This window comes from Takifugu flavidus, chromosome 13 (assembly GCF_003711565.1).
Source record: "Takifugu flavidus isolate HTHZ2018 chromosome 13, ASM371156v2, whole genome shotgun sequence".
Classification (NCBI taxonomy): Eukaryota; Metazoa; Chordata; class Actinopteri; order Tetraodontiformes; family Tetraodontidae; genus Takifugu; species Takifugu flavidus.
This window is the reverse complement of record NC_079532.1, coordinates 14,969,746-14,991,741: the sequence shown is the minus strand read 5'-3', so window position 1 is coordinate 14,991,741 and position 21,996 is coordinate 14,969,746. Positions and strand designations below refer to the sequence as shown.

Below are 21,996 nucleotides of genomic sequence, written 5' to 3'. Positions count from 1 at the left end.
GTCTAACGTCCTTTTTATTAAAAGCATTGAGATGAAGATTAAAAAGACTTCCTTCCCCTGTTTTTGGACCTTAAGATCAAAGGTACAAATTTTAACCTTTGATTTTGTAAGAAAAAGATGCAGACGGCAAGAAGGTATATGTAAACAACAGCACGCATGGTATACATGATAACGTAGGGTTGTTGTTTTTTTTAATTTTAAAGGGAAACTCTGAATGTAGTCAAGGATGGAACTATTTTATCTCAGTTTTGGTGTAATTTGACTGCGGAATTCCATCTCCGAGCTTATATTTCCAGGGTTCTGGGACTCTTTAGAGTTGATTAAAGGAACCACAGTTTCATTAATGTCTCATCAGTTCTTGGTAGAATCTATACAAATTCTACATGAAATCGAAACGTGGTTTCCCTTTATAAAGTCATTATAATTCTTTTTAAGGGACAAAACGATATAGAACAATTTTCTGTTATCAGCATTGTACTCTTGTGGTTGTCTGAAGCTTTGAACTCTTATTATAAATAAATAAAGTGTGTTTTATAATTTAAAAAAAATAAATATGTCCTGGTGTAGTTCTATCTTTATTGCTGTTATTATATTGGAGAAGAAAGTACCTCCAACGATTAACATCCACGTGACTGAGCCACAACATTATTTCCGTGTGTGCACCGTATGGAAAATCCATATCTCTTTTGTCTCGCGCTCTCGTGCTGTCGCTCCCACCTCCTCCTCCTCCCCCCCCCCCCCCCCCCCCCCCCACCCAATGTGGCGCGCGACAGCCGTGTGACATCCTGTTGATTTATTTCACCATGAGCGCGCTGAACAAGTCAACCGACAAAAGGTTAGTGTTGCATTTGTTGACAATTCACGTTATTTTGAAATAGTTTTGATGAAGTTTTGAAAATTTCCTACACTATATAAAGCCTAAGTTATAATCAATATTTGGTGTAACACTGGAGACACACTTTGGGAACTGTTTGTCGACTTGAAGACTAAAATATGGCCCAAAAGGTGTCAGTGTAATGCAGATTGATTTAAGGAATATCATTTACTTTATATTTTCTTTTGAACAGAAATGTCTTTAAAAAAAGGCTGGATAAGGTATTAAAGGAGAGAAAAAACACCTTTCCACTTCTGGTCAAGGTAAGATGATTTAAACCAACATGTGACAATATTTGTCCCATCCTCAAATATGATGCCCTGACCTGCAGGTCATGAAACACAGTCTATTTAAGTGATTGTGCACCGCTAAACAGAAGTGATTTATGAACTTATGCGATATTTTGTCTGCAAAGAAAGCTTGTCTTCTTTTTAGATTGTACATAAACTCTCAAAGACCACATGATGCAGTCCTTTGCTCTGACACAACGTTGGTAATCACCTTGGCCCCCTGTAAGGATTTGCCCCACATAAAGTGATTGAACTCCTTTTGGAACTGTTTGGTGTTTGACATTTGGTCGACTCAAAATTGGGTTTTGAGTGGACTAAATCTTCCTTATTAAGACACCAGTTACATCATCACACAAAATATACAAATGTATTGCACCCCCATAAACACCCAAATTCTCTGATTGTGTTCAAATGCCTACAATGTTAGTAGCAGTAATTACTACCAAGGTTACATTTCACTTTGTTTACCAGTAAAGTAGAATGCTTCTTGTGTTGTCACTTAATTATTTTAGGGTTTGGGCCCTTTTAATAAAATTACAGAGTAACATAAATCAAGTATGAAAGTAATTAGAATCTTAAATACTTTTTAAAATTTATAACTCCGATTAACTCCAAGATCCTAACCTCAGTTATTAGTCACTGTACTTCATGAACTGCTTCACAGTATTGTTTACCTGCATAGACCAACACACCTGACCTGGCCTTCACCCCTACAGACTGCAGAAAACGGAGTGCACCCCCCCACCCCCATGATTTTGATGAACGCAGCCCCTGATAGGGTTACTCATCGCAGCATTGTCCCCTGCTGACACCGGACCCCCCAAATTAAAACCTGTCATTTAGACACGCAGGTCTCACGTCTGCAGCTTCACCAAACCCTGGGGTTAATGCTGACATTTTCCACTAGTACCCTGGAAAAAAACAAACATTTTCCAATAGTTTGCTTAGATTTTCTCTTTCCGCTTTAAAGATATGCGTGTTTTCTGTGTAATTGCAGATTTAAGCAGTGTCCACAAGGGTCACTATAACAATGGCAAAACTGTATGGCGCTGTAAGAAATTTTCAGCGCTTCAGTGCTTTCATGCCTGCCAACAGAACAGCCTCTGGTTTGTTATGGCGTCACATGGCCAGTTCATTTGAGCATGTGAACTAGACCAGTGCTTAACAACATCTTCATACATGTGGCTGTTTCTCTTAACCTCTGGTCCAGGCTTTTTCTCATTGCTGTTCACAGAGCGAAAGGATGAAACTTAAGTCTGATATACATTCACAAGATTTGCAAAGAATGCTGGGTAAACAGGCACCCAGGGTGTTTTGTTAATGAGTGCCTGGCCCGCTTGCATAGTCTGTTTTCCTTTAAATATGAGTCATGTGATACAAAGCAGTATTCCAGCATCCTTCCCCATTGCACCTTCTCCTTCCAAGCTCTACAGACACAGTAGCAGTTGTGTCATAATGTGTGAGGTCTTATTCACAGCAGTTACATAACCTGGTCGAGGTGTTATTGTTCTCTGAACAAGACTGTATTCTATATGTATAGGTATTTTTTTAAATTTTCAGTTTGAAATCACATGTTTTTCTCATCAAGAGCTGTGTCTAATCAAACCCAGAAAATATCAGCCAATTATACAAGACTGATTAATCAATTGTCAGAGATAAAATATGCAGGCAGAACTGTTCACCCTAAGTCAGGGGTGGGCAAATCCAGTTCTCGAGGGCCGTATCCAAGCCAGACTTTCTGTCCTACAGGTAAACACTTTCACCTGGGGTTCCATTTACCTTGGTGAAAGCGGTTTCTCCCTGGTAGGATGCAAAACCTGGCTGGATTTCAGCCTTCATGGATTGGACTTTCCCATCAGAGGAGGTCAAACCCATTCCTCGGGGGTTGCATTTAAGCCGGGATTTATATCCTACCAGGCAGGAAACGCTTTCACCAAGGAAAATGGAACCCCAGGTGAAAGTGTTTACCTGTAGGACAGAAAGTCTGGCTTGGATAAGGCCCTCGAGGACTGGATTTGCCCACCCCTGCCCTAAGTCCTCATTACATACCCATATATTCTATTGTCCTGTGCTATTTTTTTTTATGTATGTATGTATGTATGTATGTATGTATGTATTTATGTATGTATGTATGTATGTATGTATGTATGTATGTATGTATGTATGTATGTATGAGAGCAGAAATTTACTGATAATTATGTTAATTAAGTTACATAATTTCAATGACTATAATCAGTTTATCCTTTTCTGGAGTGAAGGATGTCAGTGCTGACCTGTCTTCCACACAAAACAGGGACTCTCCTTTATTTCTTCTACCTGTGTTCTGAAGGCAGAGTGGAACAGTGGAGCCCAAAGTGTTCCACACCTCATTGTCTACATCTGCTATGTTTGTCATCACATTAAGAGCAATTTGCGCTAATTGTGACAATTTGTAAAGCGGTGTATTGTGTGGTTTGGCCACTGGGTCTTTTGTGTCCTGTGTTAACAAGCACAGATCACCTTGCAATGTCACTCTGGATGGTAGCAATCTATCAAAAAAGGGTTCATTATTCTCATCTTACTTACTAAAGCTGGACTGCAAAAAAAGCAGTGAAGAAGATAGACAGTAAAAACATTTACTGTAGCTTGTGTTCACAAAGAAATTTAGGGAAATTCCATGGTGTTAAATGGAGCTATGCCATGTGAGGACAAGGTGTGTGGCCCCAGGGCTGCTGGAAATGCCAGACCGTTATCACTCGTATGTGCCCATCCTCAGGTTCTGTGCCCTGGCAGAGTGCCACCCAAGGCATATAGGTCAGCACCTGCCTTATACATGATAGTGGCCAGATGAATGATATCTTTGATAAAACAGCAGTAACTTACAGCTGTTGCTAAATACTTACCATATATACATTTTAAGGATGTGAAATGATTTTTAATCACATTAATCATGGCTGCTTTATATTAATCATGACTATTACCAATGCATTATTAATTTCATTCCATTTTGTTGGACATAGGGTGATATAGAGACTTAACATGTGTTTCAGTTTTACTATAAAACAGATCTTATGTACAGTATGTGTAGATTCTCAATCATCCAGGTCATAGTTATCCAAGGTAGTTTTCTTTGTCAGGTGAACCACCCTATCAACGACCCTGCCAATGACTCTCAGGTAACCACCCAGAGTATTAGCATGCTAATGGCCCACAAGTGCTATATTTTCAAGCTCTGTCCCCAGCGAGTTCAGAACTGAAGCAGCCTTCTGGATAGAAGGCAAACCATCTTCCAATAGAAGAAATACAGTCTAGTTGACAAAGAAAAACACCTTGGATATCAAGGCCCATTGTTTCTTCTAGTAAACTAGATTTAAATAACAGCAGCATCCAGTTGAATTTGTTGAGCCATTGACTCCAGGTCAGGATCTTTCTCAAGGATAAGATGCAGCAGGTGGGCGCATCATTAAGGAGGTGGGCTTGATGCTGCCTTAGTGATTTGGGACCACTGTTGAATGTGTTAGTTCAGTGTAACTTACCGTCCTTCACTTATAGTGCCCAGTATGCAAAATGTGCTGGCAACCAACTATGAGAACACAGTTAAATAACTAGACCAGCTCTGGACCCCTGTAATATTAATACATTTTAGAAAGTGGATGCCAAGTTTTCGATATCTATTTAGAAATTGGCAAATGAGGTTTAAAGTGTATTAGAATTCAATTTTATTTAATTTCACATCTTCACAAAAGCATCACAAGATTGGACACAAAAACATGCGTGAAAGAGGGTTGAAATTATGTGATAGTGACATGTGGTTTGGCTTTTGTTGGTCTGTGCAGATTTGGCTTAATGTTTAACTTTGAATGAGTGGGGAAGAATTAATGTTGCAAACATAAAGGAGAGACAGTAACAAAAAAAAATACAGACTGTGACCTGTATCCTAATTCTTGGAGTTTTGTGACTGTCTGGGTCGCTCTCTGATAGACAGAAGGATTGAGCATTGCTGTTATAGGAGTTTACAAAATCAGGAGTCATGTGTAACACTGTAAGAGGTTTACTTGTGCTCTGTTTATGGGGGTGGTCTCGACAGGCTGGCACAGTTGACACAAATGCAAAATAAAATTGTAGGTCAACACACATGCACAAACATAAGCTACAGGATATTATTTCCCCAAACATTCCTGGTCTCCATTGAGTTCAGCAGTAAAAAAAAAAAAACAACCCGATGAGTTGAATCTTAGCAATAAATCAAAGCTAAATGTGTGTACTAATCATCAACATACATCAAGCTACTCGAGCGACAGTTAAAGCTTGATTGGACCATTCCATTAGACAAATGTTCCTGTCCAAGTCTACACACATGATTACGTCTGACTCTTCAGAGGTGAATCCATTTAAGCTAAGTAGCAATTAACCTTTTCTGGTTTTCAAATGAATGATGCTCAGCAAAGGGCAAACCACTCCATATTGATTTGATGGTCTTAGCATAAACTGGACCTCCTTTTGGTCTAAAACATGTGCTCCTTACAATGTCATTTATTTGTTTTGTTACAGTAATTTTCAATATTACCACTTTTACTCAGCTAACCTACAGGTCATTTAATCGCAGTTTTCACATCACTGCCCAACACTCATCTACAAACTAAATCAAAGGACCGTACAACCAGATCCTGGTCACCCATTTAATATGCATTCAGCCACAGTCTCTCTACAGTTTTTGATGAGAAATGAGGACAATCAGTTAGTTATACCCAACCTGAATCTGTTTGTGACTGCTTTAATGGATAATTACACTTTAATATATGCGTGGCTTTGTCTGAGTATGCGTTTTTGTGGATTACGGTAGATCCATTTAGACCCCTCTGAAAACTTTCAGATAATCAGCAAAAAATTTACATATTTTTAAAGATCACTGCTGAGCACACTTAAATCACTGAAAAAACTTCAGGACTGGTTAAAAAGTATTCCTTCAAAGTATTTGATCTGCTGTTTTTTCATTCTTAGAAAGCGCTTGGAGGCTGAACTACGGGCACATAGCCACAGACATTTAAATCATCCATCCACGTGTCTGATTTTAAGCACGATGTAAGGTCAGCAGCCAAACACCATTAACATATCCCATGCGAGCCACAATTAGTCCTGTAATTATTTGTAAGTCTGTGAAGTGTTCACAAGTGTGTCAACTTGTGTATCTGACCCATATCTCGCAGCAGGTAGCCTTCTGTCACCGTGTATCTAAAACATTTAGATCTCCAGTCCACCTGTTTGGGAGGTCAGACTACCCTTACTCTTGCCAAATGCAAAAAGAATCTATTACTCCTTTGGCTGGCAGCACCATTGGTCTTAGTTTGCCTCATCTGGCATCTGTCAGCAATAAGCCAGAATGTAAGGCAGTGGGTTATGTGGCCTGTTGCAGGTTGTCCAACCACCTGCTGTTCATGCTAATCTGACCCCTTGCTTCAAACACAAGGGGAGAGACTGCAGGGACTAATACCTAAACAGCCCGCCAGATGTCGCCGCATTTTTAAAAGGCATAAAGTATACGTAAAAAGTTGGAACACTTACTGCCCCACGCTATATAAATGCAAAGACTGGCTGACTGAGGTGTAATGAAATACAGTAACCTGTTGCTTCATGGTACAGAAATAGCAACATCTTTCCTGTCACCAAGAGACAGTGATTTACCGGTGTTATTTTTGGTAGAGGAGTTAAGATACTTGTGGCTACTAAACTAATGTGTCGTTTAGTATAAAAACATTGAAAATGTATGGCCAAGTAACGTACATGGCTCTGCAAAGGCTGAACAGTCCCCATAAATTAAAAGGCTGGTATCTGTAGGTGCCTGCTAGGTTGCAACAGATTGAGTCCTCATTCTCACCAGACACTTATTGTCAGAAAAACATTTGCAGCTCTGAAGCAGAGAACAGCAGGACTGGTGAAGGTTCAGGAGGAGGGGGTTGAAAGTGAGTGACAGCCCCCCTGGGTTTGTCTCTAAGATACACTGGCAACTGAGGAGGCAGGGGAAAGTTGGAGGTGTCTCAGCAGAGACCCATTAGAGCTGCACTTCCTCCGCGTCTTCATATGACAGGATAATGGGACACTACACTCCCAGAGGCCTCCTTTACAAGACACATGATGCCAGGCCCCTGTGGCTTCTGTGCATCCAGTTCAGGATGCATTGATGTTTATTTTGCATCTGTACGTACAGGAGGATTGGTTCAGATCTGAAGAAGACGTGGGAGATTTACACAACTGAACTCTGTTCAAAGTATCAGAGATCTTTTCACTTTACCAGCAAGTTCAATTTGACAAATGGAGCCAAGATTCTAATGCGCAGCCTCTAAATTAAATGCTGCAGGATTCTCAGCATTGTAATTTATTGCCCTACTGAATGTCTTACCTGATCTCTAATTTCCTGAGCAACTCCGCAATCTCTGGCCGGGAATGGTGTCCAGACCCTGAGGTGGGCTGCAGAGCTTGGTTGTGTACTGGCAGCATGGGGGAGGTGTGCTATGAGGGAAGATGGGACATCACCCACCTGCTGTGGTTTTAGATTGCACCAGGGCTGCTGCTGGACCAGGAGCAGGAGGGTCCAACCTGAGGTAAGAACAGAGAGAACGGACAAGTGCTTGACTGCTCTGTCAGCACCATCATCTCTGTGTGGCACAGCTTTGACAGTAAACACTGATCTGACTTTGCATCTCATGACAAACTCGTATAGCAACATTATCATCTAAACAGTATGTTCCGGCACAACATATTATATTATTTGTGTGATAAAACAATCTCATCTTTTTTGCTTATATTTTATTTTTCATAAACTGAGGAGTGAAGCCTCTCAAGAAATATTCACTGTTACCATATACATTCGTTTTATCAAACAAAAACCGAAGAGTAGATAAATGTGATCTGCATGCTTTGTGCCATTAATTGTTGGTTGTCCTGGTAAAACATATCATACCCACATTGTTTTGTAGGTTGCTGCATCCAAGATGATGAAAAAGCATCAGATAATCTGCACAGCAAAGACTTTCCAGAATGCTGTTGGCAAATTCAAGTCATATGCTAAGATAACCTGCATCTGCTATAGAGCTCCATATTTTACACACAACCAATTATTGAGATTAAGTAAGATCCTGATTAACAACAGCTCAACAGATTAATAGATAAATTATTAAATAACATGAACAGCTTCTTCAATTGCTTACCTGACTTTATTCCCTCTCAAAGGACAAGTCTCATTATTGAAGCCTGTTGCCACTGTTGCATAACAGCTGTCATCTAATCATAATAACCTCCTATAATCTCTTTCTTGTACTCTTCATATGGAACAATTAGCAGGCAAGACACAATAATGCTGCAATGTTCATTTACTTTAGACACCACAGAAACCATCCATCCATCCATCCATTCTCTGCCGCTTATCCGGGGTCGGGTCGCGGGGGCAGCAGCCTAAGGAGAGAATCCCAGACTTCCCTCTCCCCAGCTACTTCCTCTAGCTCATCCGGAGGGATCCCCAGGCGTTCCCAGGCCAGTCGAGAGACATAGTCTCTCCAACGTGTCCTGGGTCTCCCCGGGGGTCTCTTACCGGAGGGACATGCCCTGAACACCTCACCAGGGAGGCGTCCAGGGGGCATCCTGACTAGATGCCCAAGCCACCCCATCTGGCTCCTCTCAACGCGGAGGAGCAGCGACTCTACTCCGAGCTCCTCCCGGATGGCAGAGCTTCTCACCCTATCTCTAAGGGAGAGCCCAGCCACCCTACGGAGAAAGCTCATTTCAGCCGCTTGTACCCGTGATCTTGTTCTTTCGGTCATTACCCAAAGCTCATGACCATAGGTGAGGGTAGGAACGAAGATCGACCGGTAAATCGAGAGCTTCGCCTTTCGGCTCAGCTCTCTCTTCACCACAACGGACCGGTGCAGAGCCCGCATTACTGTGGACGCCGCACCGATCCGCCTGTCGATCTCCCGCTCCATTCTTCCCTCACTCGTGAACAAGACCCCGAGGTACTTAAACTCCTCCACTTGGGGCAGGATCTCCTCCTTTACCCGGAGAAGGCACTGCACCTTTTTCCGGTTGAGAACCATGGCCTCGGATTTGGAGGTGCTGATTCTCATCCCAGCCGCTTCACAGGCGGCGGCGAACCGATCCAGTGATAGTTGGAGGTCACGGCCGATGAAGCCAACAGGACCACATCATCCGCAAAAAGCAGAGACGCGATCCTGAGGTCACCAAACCGGATCCCCTCAACACCATGACTGCACCTAGAAATTCTGTCCATAAAAATTATGAACAGAATCGGTGACAAAGGGCAGCCCTGGCGGAGGCCAACCCTCACCGGAAACGAGTTCGACTTACTGCCAGCAATTCGGACCAAACTCTGGCACCGATCGTACAGGGAGCGGACAGCCCGTATCAGCGGGCCCGACACCCCATACTCTCGGAGGACCCCCCACAGGACCCCCCGGGGGACACGGTCGAATGCTTTCTCCAAGTCCACAAAACACATGTGGACTGGTTGGGCAAACTCCCATGTACCCTCGAAGACCCTGCTGAGGGTGTAGAGCTGGTCCACTGTTCCACGCCCAGGACGAAAACCACATTGCTCCTCCTGAATCCGAGGTTCGACTATCCGGCGGACCCTCCTCTCCAGTACCCCTGAATAGACCTTGCCAGGGAGGCTGAGGAGTGTGATCCCCCTATAGTTGGAACACACCCTCCGGTCCCCCTTCTTAAAAAGAGGGACTACCACCCCGGTCTGCCAATCCAGCGGCACTGCCCCCGATGTCCACGCGACAGAAACCTGTATTTGAATTTTGTAGTATGTCCAGCGCCATTAAAATCACATAAATACATGGCAGAGGTCTGTCAGTTTAATATTTATTATATATTCTCAATATCCACCGACAAATGCGTTTAATCCCCTACTAAATAAGTGATAGAAATGAACCTGAATGGCATGTTGTCGCTTGTTGTAAAGGAATAGTCAATATAAGTGTACCGTAAATTTGGTGTGGGACACGGATGTGCGTGCGTCAGTGTGGGAGAACGCATCAGCACACAGAGTAGTAGGTGGACGACTGCGCCCGGATAAAAAAACACAAATCTATATCGGGAAAGCCCCAGCTGTCAGCTGTAGAAACCTGAGCAGGTGGTTCCTCTGGTGCCTCAGACGCTGAGACCCTCATCAACAGCTTGCTTTGCAGGCTAATCTCCTCTGTGACGACAGCGCATTTACCCCGTGCGCGTAAAAGCTGGACGGTGGCGACTTTGGATCCGATCAATCATCGGGATCGTACGCGTCGGCTTCCCGTCACTCACCTGGTCGGACTTGTTTCGTTGGTCAGGAGTTTGGCTGTAATGGCAGTTTCCAGGAGTTTCTAATTGTATTTTGTTTGGATTGTCGGTCACCTCAGGAGGCTGAGTTACCAACATGTTACCAGAAATTAACAACAAGGTGAGCAGGTTACATTTCTATGCAAACTGGTTGGTTCCATGAGGCAAGCAGGCGTGTTTGCTCTAACTTTTAGAAATATCCAGCTAATTATAAATGCATCAATGGGTATTTCTCCTTTGCCCGGATACAGGGCTGCTCTCCAGGGTAATCTCCTTTTGGGAGACACCTTTCATCCTTTCATAGGTATCATTTTGAATTTTATCTCCAAAATAAAATAATTATCAACCTTTGTTAGTCTATTTTTGTTTTTTACCAAAAAATCACAGTCAAGCTTTTTCCTCATTCTGAGATTATTTCCATCCTTCCCACAGCAACTATTCTCACAGAACCTTTTTTTTAGTCCCCTTCTCTCTCCTGAAACCGTGCCAAGTTATGATGAATAATCTGATCTAGTTCTATTTCAGTCGTTATTCAGCCCACTTGTCAGTGGTTGTTGTGTTGACAGCTTCTGTAAATCTATACAGGCTCCAGCGTATTCTTCACACCTTACATGGAAGATGATTCAAATTTAACGCCTGCTGGACCATTAAATCCCATCAGGTTCAATGCAGAAATACTTTGACTTAGAACTTAGAACATTCTCGCTAATTGTTATGCACTGATTAGCAACTACAAATAGCCATCCTCTTCAAATGGTGCCACACAAAATTATTGACCATTAAGGATCATATTATGAGCCCAGTCCAGAGTTAAAGCTTCCTTCACACAGCCTCCATTATTCTGATATCTTAAAATGCAAGGCCCTTATCTCTGTAATGTTTTTACATAATCATAATCTTTTCTGTTGATGCCATATATTTACAGCCAACCACCAAGGCTCATTGATATCCACATGGTGGGTTTGTCACATGTGAGGTTCATTGATTAAGCTCACGGTTTTTGAGGATCCAACCTGTCACATTGACCCTACGTGATACCTGCTAGCACTACCTATACTCCTTATGTTGTTATTACTTTACTATGTTCATATCCCACATGTGTCTCAGGCATCATTCAATGCTAGAGGTTACAATTATTATTGGGAAGTTGAGTTTTTTCCAGCACCAGTGAACGGCACCCTCTACAGTAAGCACATACTGTATCCCTCATTTCAGGCTAAGCTTCCATTGAACCACATGGCATTATCAACAATGCTGAAACCATTGCCGTAACACATGTTTACGTCACCCAAGTGTTTGCATTTTCAAAAAAATTTGTTTTTACATCGCTTATTTCTCCATATGTTCATATGCTGTATATTCTATTGCTGTTGTAAAACATGCATCAATGCACTCTGGTAAGATGCACTTGAGCTCGCAGACATGTGTACTTCCATTGCCTGTCACATGCACATGCACGTGTGTGCACATCTGCTCAGAGCTGCAGGTACACAGTGAGTATTGGATTGTTTCTGTGCAGAAATACTCTATTTTTGGATTGTTGTGGATTATTCTACTTTCCACAGCTGTAGCCCCTCAGCTGCCCACAGGCTGCAGTGTTTCCGAAAAGATCCACAAAGTGGTTCCTTGATCATCTGTTATGGTTCCTTTCTAAGCTCTTTTCTGGTTAAAAATAGGAAAAAAGGCTTTAACATACTTCTCCCTTAATTTGAATCATCAGCATCATTCACTCTCATTGCTTCCCCTCCTCCCACAGACGTCACGACCAGAGGCTTTCCCTCACCCTCACAGGCTGCCAGCAGAATGCAGCCGCCTTGGAACAAGTCGACCCTGCTCACAGGTCAGTGCTTCCCTTCAGTGAGGTATCAAACCCCCTTGGTTTAAACTCAGCTCCACTTGCATTCTTTTATCAGCACTCCAAAGGCATTGCTCCAAGCAACAACATGCTTCCTGCCTCTACACACAAAGGAAAATTACATACATACATGTTATTCCTCTACATATGTGGTGTGGTTATGGAGTTGTAACGCATCGCAAATCTTCAGTGATATAATTGCATCTTCCTGAAGCACTGTGCCCCTGTGGTTTTAACAGGCACATAACAGTGTTTACTTGCTCTGTCTGTTGTAGCAGGTGCTTGACACTATATTTAGCCCTATCTCTATGCATCATAACAGAGTTGGCAGAGCTGCAGCAGCTCTAGACACGTGAGATCATCCCAAACAAATCTGTCAATTATTTACTGTTTAAATGTCAGAGCTTGTCTTTGCTGCACTGACTAATTTCTCATGTTGTTCATTTTCATGAAGGTTATGAAAGTAAAACTTTACTGCCTAGACTTTGTCCACCTACCATTTGAGTGAAACTGCAGCTCATGGATATATGCTATAGATACTCTCTGACACATGAAGACTGTTAAACACGGCCCCTGGTAACCAACACTTCCATGGGATATTTGTTTTTTGTCCCCGAAGGACTTGGCAGAAGACTGAGGTCTAACTTTGCCCATCATTCCCATAAAGCTTGTCGTGACATGCAATTTTTCTCTTCGAGAAAAAAAATTGCTGCTCTTCAGTTCCCCCACAGAGCTGCCACAGACAGCCTTTGTCAGGACCCAGCCTCGCAGGCTTTGTCCTCTTTCACTCACACCCTGATCTGTAATTCCAGCCTCAGCAGCCTGCTGGGGGTCCCGGTCACTTGAACCTTCTGAAGACCAAATGCATGTTGAAGAGATGCTAAGAGGTAGCGAAATTGTGGAACAGGAGCGATTTAGTCTTTGCACTTGGTGACCTGCCAGTGTTTTTACACCTGGGAGTGCTATTCAGGATGCATCATTCTGTTTTACCGATATATAAACAGGGACATTCACCTCCACAACAACCGTCTTCAATGTGCAATGATAATTTAAGGCTTTAGCAGGATGCATTAACAGTTTTATTGATTTCTAAAAGCAAACAACATTTTGAAATTGCAGAAGTTTGGGCCAGGTGTTGGGACCTTGCCTCAGCTTGAGCCTCCGGTGGTCCAGGTGGTGCTCAGCAATGCCAAAAATCAACAGTCAGAAAACATCCTGCCCCAAATTGCCAACAGAGGGGGCCAAAACAACAATCAAACCCAGGTGATTGATTGATTGATTGATTGATTGATTGATTGATTGATGATGATTGATTGATTGATTGATTGATTGATGATTGATTGATTGGTTGATTGATTGATTGATTGATTGATTGATTGATTGATTGATTGATTGAAATAGAATGAAGTGTGAAGAAGAATGTTTAGACACACAAACTATGGACAAAAAACCTGCAGTCATGTACAGTAATACAGTAATGCTAATGTTCCATTACAGTTGTCTTTTGTTCAGGATGAGAGGCCAAAGCCCAGCCAGCAGTTTGCAATGCGTTTCGGTACAGCGATGGATAAAGTCTCCATCTCCCGGAACAGCAAAGGTTTCAGTAAAAAAACAGAAAAAGACAAGTCATACGAAGGGCAGAGACTTCCCCTATCCCCTCTAGGTATGATACCATGGGTAAGAATACCTTTCACCAGAATTGGAACAGCCAAGAAAACTCACATATTAAATCTTTCATGGGCGTTTCAGGAAAAATGTGTATCAAAGAATTTAATCTGTGTCTGCCGATGCCGTAAAGATAACTTAAATTCGCTACTGCATTTGCCAGAGGAGTGTTGAAGTGTTAAAGTGACTCATTCCATCCGCCTCCCCTCACTTCCGGTTGCAGAAGCACTCAAGAACTTCCAGGACCGACTGACGAGGTTTGAACAGGAGGAAATCACGGATTATTCAGAGATCTGGTTCATGGGTCTGAGCTCTCACAAGATCGCGGGATCTCAAGGCACCCCGCAGAACTGCGGCTATGATGACGAGCATGGGAGCTATATAAGGGTAATGTGGAAGATTTATTTTTAAACACTAGAGGTTGTCAGTGCTTGCAGAGATACTCAATATAAAAGCAAAGAAAAAAGGTTAGTATACAGGAATAATGGTGTTTATTCCATCCCTCACACACTGCTCGTGCTGAAAGAAATGTGATTAAATGACTACACGTGACCTTAATCCAGGGACTGCTGCTGTAAGGTTGTGACGTGGTTAACCGCACTGCTCTAGTCAATGCTCAAAGGCTTCAGCTTTTGCAGATGAGAACAATCCAGTTCATTCTCTTGTTTCTGAATTGATTATAATTCTAATGTTGCCCTAGTTACAGTCAGATAAGATTGATGTCAGAACTTCCTAATGGGGCGGGGGTAGCTCAGTCTGTAGGGGACTGTGCTGAGAAGCTGAGGGTCTACTGTTGAAGCACTGGGACAGACAGAACTTTGGAGGTGTTCTGGTAGTAGGGGGAGGTGGCAGGACACTTTCAAAGTACTGGCAATGTACCCTGGAGGTACCAAACCCACAAATGCACACATAGGGCCCTGTGATGAGCTGGTGACTCATTCAGGGGTGGATCCTCCCGAAAGGGATCAAGCAGTTAAGAAAAAGAAAGAAAGAACTTTGTAATGAGACATGATGCAGTCATGTGCAATCAATCAATCAATCAATCAATCAATCAATCAATCAATCAATCATTCTTTATTTATATAGCATCTGTTACAATCAAAATTGTTTCTAGGTGCTTTACAGAATCCCAGGGCCAACAAGCAACAGTGGCAAGGAAAAAAATCCCCTTTAACGGGAAGAAGGACCAGTCTCATGTAGGTGGACCCTCCTGCTGATGGCCGGCTGGGTAGAGAGAGAGGAGAAGGAGGAGGACAGGCAGAGGAGAGAATAGGCGGAGATCAATAAAATACATTAATTATTTACTCACTCACTTTCTACCGCTTGTTCCTCCACTGAGGGTCGCGGGGGGACTGGAGCCTATCCCTACTCAATGGGCAGAGGCAGGGTACACCCTGGACTGTACGCCAGTCAGTCGCAGGGCTAACACATATAGACAAACAACCCTTCTCTCTCACACTTAGAGTTTTCCAATTGGCCTAATCCCCAATCATGCATGTCTTTGAACTGCGGGAGGAAGCCAGAGGACCCGGAGAGAACCCATGCAGGCACAGGGAGAACATGCAAACTCCACACAGAAAGTCCCCAGCCTCAACCGGGGATCAAACCCTGGGCCTTCTTGCTGTGAGGCAACAGTGCTAACCACCACCATTAATTATATTAATTATAATAAACTACCAGTAGAATTGAGTGGGTCAGCGAGGTTGGAGGTCAGTAGGTCAGCATACAGTTATGAAGGCAGCGATACCTGTAGATGGATACAAAGTGTGTGGGTGTGGGGGGGGGCAGAAAAACTACACAAGAAATAACATCACTGATCTCCTTGGTTTTATTCACTAAATGTATTGTGCCATTGGATGTTCAGAATATATTCTCTCTTAAGCAACAGTGCATGGTTTAAATATTTAAAGTAGTTTTTTCTTTTTCAGGTGCTGCATGACCACATTGCCTACAGGTTTGAAGTCCTTGAAGTTATTGGAAAAGGCTCATTTGGGCAGGTCCTGAAATGTCTGGACCACAAGAATAACGAGCTTGTAGCCATTAAGATGATACGCAATAAGAAAAGGTGTCCTGCAAACATTCCTGCAATTACACTATATTTCACAATTTCACCTGAGAATTTGGGACTCCACACTCACAATTAATTTGTAATTAGACCCATCATGCTGAGCTCTCTCACACAGCCACACCTAGATCATTTTACATACTAGGATGCTGCCGAATAGTGAAGATTCAAATTTAGCATTGAAGAATTCAGGTCACTATTCAGTACATGTCACTGATGTTTTGTGGATTTGTGGATGTTTTGTGTTCCATTTAGGTTTCATCACCAGGCTCTGGTTGAGCTGAAGATCCTGGATGTAATAAAGAGGAAAGACAAAGACAACCTGCACAATGTCATTCACATGAAGGAGTACTTCTATTTCCGCAACCACCTGTGCATCTCATTTGAACTGCTCGGGTTAGTATACAACAAGAACAAGGCATTTCCAGGACTAGTGTCTGATTTGATGGAAAACATTTTTTGTATATCTCATGCATGCATTCTGCATGCTACTATTATACTATTATTCTATTAATGCTGTCATTGAGGACAGTAGTTAAAGCCTTTCTTAAGTCTTCATGGTTTTAAGGTTCCAAATGTTTTTTTGCAGTGCATTACCATGAACCATATACATTCTTGTTCTTCTTTCTTCAGGGTCAACTTATATGAACTCATTAAAAAAAACAACTTCCAGGGCTTCAGTATTGCTCTCATTCGTCGCTTCACCCATGCTCTTCTCCGGTGCCTGCAGATGCTTCACAGAGAGAAGATTATCCACTGTGACCTTAAACCGGTACTGATTCTATCCTGGTGGTAAAATCTGAAACTTATTTTGGCGATATCACACATGAGAGAGCGTAGCTCTTTAAATAAAACCTGATGTGGGCCGATTCTATGACGCAAAGAACAATTCTCGAGAGAAAGGCGGGGATTGGGCTCCATCTAGTGGATCTTGGTTGTATAGCCACCTTTAATTTCGTCCCTTCTTTTGCAAATTCTCAACAGGAAAACATACTTTTGTCTCAGAGAGGTCCAGGAAACATCAAGGTCGTTGACTTTGGGTCAAGCTGTTATGAACAACAAAGGGGTAAGTATATAATTTAGATGAGTGACTATAGGAAAATCACAATGATTCAGCCGCATCAGAGCAACAGCTTATTGCTTTACTTCAGTCTCTTCCTTTAGAAAAAGAAAATTAAATTAATAAACACAAATAAAATTATTGGGAAGTGTTCAAAAGTACATTATTCAATCCTTGACATAAACTTGTTCTTGGCCCCTTGAATCATTAGTTCTAATCATCCTCAGTGTTTTGCAATTGTTCTGATTGACTTTAACCGCCGTGCAGAAGATGACTATGTTAGATAGATTGTAAAATTGTATCAAACCACCAGCAAGATGTTTTTATTCACTAATAATATAAATAAATGTTATTCAAATTGATCACTGTTTCTTTTACAGTATATTCTGTCCGCTAGTAACTAAACAAATTGCTAAAAAAAATTAATTGAAAGATTAAAACTTGATTGCATTGAATTAGGATGGATTTATTTGGAAGAAATGATATAGTTTATTTTTGTATGGTTTTTACAGTTTTGATATTGGAAGTCATGGGCTATGTTAGGGTGACCGCTCGTCACTGACTAGACATTCTCTACTAGAGCCTCAAACACATTTACATTGATTTTCCCTTGCATTTCTATGTGTTGTTTACAAAGTAGTGACGCCCCCCCCTCTCTCTGCTACTGAAGGGTCCTCTTTCTCACAGACGCAAATCTGATCACCCAAGTCTGGTTTGCATTATTACCATGGCCTCCAGAGGCCAACTGGTGACAGCCAGATGGGGCATGTCCCACAGTGGCAGTAAATCCGTGAAGCAGAATACAATCAGTGAAATAACTGAAACAGAATTTACACAAATTCCCCTTTAACAGTAGTACATAGAGCAACACTTAGTGGATTCTTATTTAAGTTTGAAGCTTGTTATCATATGCTTGTTGTCAAATTCCTAAACCTCATTTCTGTCTATATTAACATTACCAACAATAATGTCTGTCCTGATGGAACTTAATTGAACACTCTCCTCTCTCTTTACCACCAGTTTACACCTACATCCAGAGTCGTTTCTATCGCTCTCCTGAAGTCATCCTGGGTCACCCCTACAGCATGGCCATTGATATGTGGAGTCTGGGCTGCATCCTTGCTGAACTCTACACAGGATATCCCCTCTTCCCAGGAGAGAGTGAAGTAGAGCAAATAGCTTGCATAATGGAGGTGTGCTGTGCAAATACCTCACTGTCCACACTTAATGAATTAATCTTACATTTTAATTATTTCACAGCTGGGTTAGTGTTAATTTGACCTGACATTTTGATTTGCAGGTTCTTGGAATGCCTCCCAATGACTTTGCTCAGTCAGCATCAAGGAGGAGACTGTTTTTTGGTGAGAAATCCCCTTCATTCTTTTATCCGTCTTTTGCATTATTATGTAACCACACAAATGTGCTTGATATCAGACTCTAAAGGAAATCCCAGAAATGTCACCAATAGCAAGGGGAAGAAACGGATACCCAATTCCAACGAACTGTCTACGGCTTTAAAAACAACAGATCCACTGTTCCTAGACTTCATTAAACGGTGCCTCACGTATGTAATATGTATAAAATAAAACTGAGTGCACTGAAAGTGGAATTGCATTTGATGTGTATTGCATTATCGATAAAACATCAAATAACCTTGAGGTGCAGACTTCATTATTTTACTGTGTGTATTTAGTTGGGATCCAACCAAGCGCATGACACCTGATGAGGGACTCCAACATGAATGGATCCTGGAAGGGAACTTTAACAAAGTCCGACCAAGAACCAAACCAGCGGTCAAGAAAGCCGAGAGTTTAACCATAACAGAAAACAGCAGCAGTCTGAGTTTCCACAAACAGGAAAACAACAAAACCGGTGAGAACACCATAACAAAGCGCATAAAGATAAGATGTGAAGTCAGTAAATCATGGGGCTTAAACGGTGCCATGTTGAAGCCTATCCTAGCTGTCTTCTCAGAGATGGATCGTGGATGACTTGCCAGCTTATCACAGGGCTAACATACAGACAGACAACCATTCACACCTACCATCACACCTAAGGTCCAGGAACAGCATGAGGCAGGTCCGGCATATCACAGACCTAACCTCACGGCCACCACAGGGAAGATCAGAGGAGCTTGACCAGCACATTGCCTACTTTGAGATGAAGCCATCAGAGGCAGATGCACCTTAGCCACAATCTCAGAGCCTAATGGGCCTTCATCAGGCAGTTTACAAAGGGCTGCTAAACTCCTTCCTTTAAACTAATGTTCGCAACAGATTACAACTATCAATGGCCAAACAACAAAGCCAATGGGCACAGCCAAAAATTATAAAGCAGTCAGTCAGTATACCAAGTACATCTAGAAAAGTCTGTATCATTCCGCACCAGATTACAACAAAGAAATCTTTTCTCTAAACAAACAAAAATAACTAGGAGGGATGCAAAAAGAAAACTACAAAAAAGGAGAGAAGTCCAGACAACATTAAGTATGAAATGTACATTAGAAGATCAGTTAAGTCCAAGGATTGCATTCAATGTCCTTGTTCTCATGAGATTTTATATATCTACTGTAAATGTAAATTTAACAACCTTTGTTTCCATGGTGCAGATGAGGGGTTGGACTCAGAAAGCGGCACGACTGAGAAACTGAAGCAAGAGAGCTCAGTAACAGGAACAAAGATGGGGCCAACTGAGCGCCTGAGACCCATTGGGGCCTCAGCACAGGAGGAGGTCTGTGAGAACCATGGAAAGCTTTCTGCAGAGCCCAAGTATCAAGAAAGAGGTGGAGAGAGGCCCGTTCACATCATCATCAAACCACAAAAGGATGTAGAAACAAAGGAAAGTCAAGAAAGGTCTCAATGTATGCCCCCAGTTAACTAACTCTTAATGAGCTTTGTGCTACATGACAAGTGGGAAATAGCAGTGTGGATGATTACCACCTGAGAGTACACCACAAAAATGGTTACCAGATGTTTTGAATACATGAAGCATTGAAGACTAATGAGACATCCTCAGTCTATATTGTTTTAAATATACAACTAGATGATCTTATTTTGTTGAGTAACGTCATTTTGAATAAGTCAGGGAAATTTTTTTTATTGAATATGTGGAATGATGACAATACCTGTCTTTCTGCCACATATAAGAAACATTCAGATCAGCACAATCATTGCGCAGCCTCATTTGTCACCATCAGCTGTAATATATATTGAGGCCCATCTGTCAATTGATGCATCGCTTTCCTCAGTTTTCAATTAAACACTTAAGTTTATAAAGAAGAGGTACCTGGATCTAGCCTTTTCATCCCAATCTTTACATCTTAGCATTATCTTCATGCTGTAAAAAACTGTTGAAGTTTTGTGCAATAAAGGCTCAGCCAAAAATTTTTTTAAATTAATAGTCATGCAGTTTCTCTTTGTAGAGTGGAAATAGTAACATGTTGCTTGTTTATTATTTCACTGACTGTGGACATTGATGTTTTTTTTTATTTCATCACCATTTTATTTGAGTGGATGTAAATGTTGAATTTGGAACAGATTTTATTGTAAATATGTCTGCAGTCATTTCTTATCTATATGTCATACATTTTAAAATGGTTTAGAAAAGGTTTTACTTGTGTTGTACCTGTTATTGAGAATATTTTTGCATTAGGAACAAAACGGGACAAATATTGATAGTCTGTGCCTTTAAGTATTAGAAAATTTGCACTTTAGTCTTGTGTATACTGTATACCAAGACTTGTAATAACAGAAAATCAAGACCCATGAAAAAGTCTTATTTAATGTTATATTAGAGTTGTTTAATTATTCTGTCGTTTTGCCATTTGTCAGCTGAGATGCATTTTGGAGGTTTTGATCAAGAGGCTATGGACTGCAGCCTAAATATGAAAAGGAAATATGATTTTTTAAATGTTTTTCTGAATATTTTGTGTTTTGCACCTGTGCTTTTCCCAAAAGAAACCTGTTGCTCTCAATTGTAAACTACACTTCAATTACATTAAAATTTAACCAGTTTCTTACATACAGTATAACTCATGAACGTTTTGCACCAGTGTACACGCAGACGTGGGTCACCTAACTGCTAAGTTTATTTATTTATTTATTTATTTATTAACCTTTATTCAACCAGATAAAACCCATTGAGATAAGGTCTTTTACAAGGGTGACCTGGCCAACAGTCAAAATTGTATGTGTTTGTATTTCAACTATAGCCAGATTTAATTTTTTGTCTCATGAAAAAATGCAGATACACTATACAGACCCCATAATGAAAGTTTGTTTTGTTTCAGCTCTAGAAGGAAACCTTTTTAAAACAATCAATCAATCAATCTTTATTTATATAGCATCTGTTACAATCAAAATTGTTTCTAGGCGCTTTACAGAATCCCAGGGCCTGACCCCCAACAAGCAACAGTGGCAAGGAAAAACCTTGAGCAGAACCAGGCTCATTTAGGGAGACCCTCCTGCTGATGGTCGGCTGGGTAGAGAGAGGAGAAGGGGGAGGACAGGTAGAGGAGAGACTAGGTAGAACATAGAAATACATTATATTAATTAAAATAAGCTGCTGGTAGAGTCAGGTTGGGTGGGTCAGCGGGGTCGGAGGTCAGTAGGTCAGCATAAAGCTTATGAAGGCGGCGATACCTGTAGATGAATACAGAAGGGGGGGGCATAAAAACTACACAAGAAATAACATCACTAGTCTACTTGGTGAGGAGAAGAGAGGAGAGGAGAGGAAAGGAGAGGAAAGGAGAGGCAGCCATGACCCAGCAGGGTGACAGAGGTCTTTCAGGTCATTATGTTTCTGGAGCCTCGGCCTATAGCAGCATAACTAAGATGTTAACCTAATAATTATACAACCCTCTAAATATGATAA

General features: G+C 41.6%; 1 protein-coding gene across 8 annotated transcripts; it reads left to right on the top strand.

Moving 5' to 3' along the window:
- Positions 1-759: 759 nt before the first annotated feature.
- dyrk4 (dual-specificity tyrosine-(Y)-phosphorylation regulated kinase 4) lies at positions 760-21,142 on the top strand. Of its 8 annotated transcripts, none has more exons than XM_057052731.1 (15): positions 760-835; positions 1,068-1,137; positions 12,236-12,319; positions 13,454-13,597; positions 13,847-13,997; positions 14,223-14,386; positions 15,928-16,064; positions 16,320-16,460; positions 16,698-16,836; positions 17,049-17,130; positions 18,145-18,317; positions 18,425-18,485; positions 18,559-18,688; positions 18,818-18,996; positions 19,733-21,142. In XM_057052731.1, the coding sequence occupies exons 1-15, from the start codon at positions 804-806 to the stop codon at positions 20,002-20,004; spliced, it is 1,959 nt and encodes a 652-aa protein (XP_056908711.1). In that variant the 5' UTR covers positions 760-803; the 3' UTR covers positions 20,005-21,142. The 8 variants fall into 8 exon arrangements, with proteins under 8 accessions (XP_056908711.1, XP_056908709.1, XP_056908708.1 ...); XM_057052729.1 differs by having other exon boundaries at positions 13,832-13,997; positions 18,559-18,679; XM_057052728.1 differs by having other exon boundaries at positions 13,832-13,997.
- The last annotated feature ends 854 nt before the right edge of the window (positions 21,143-21,996 follow it).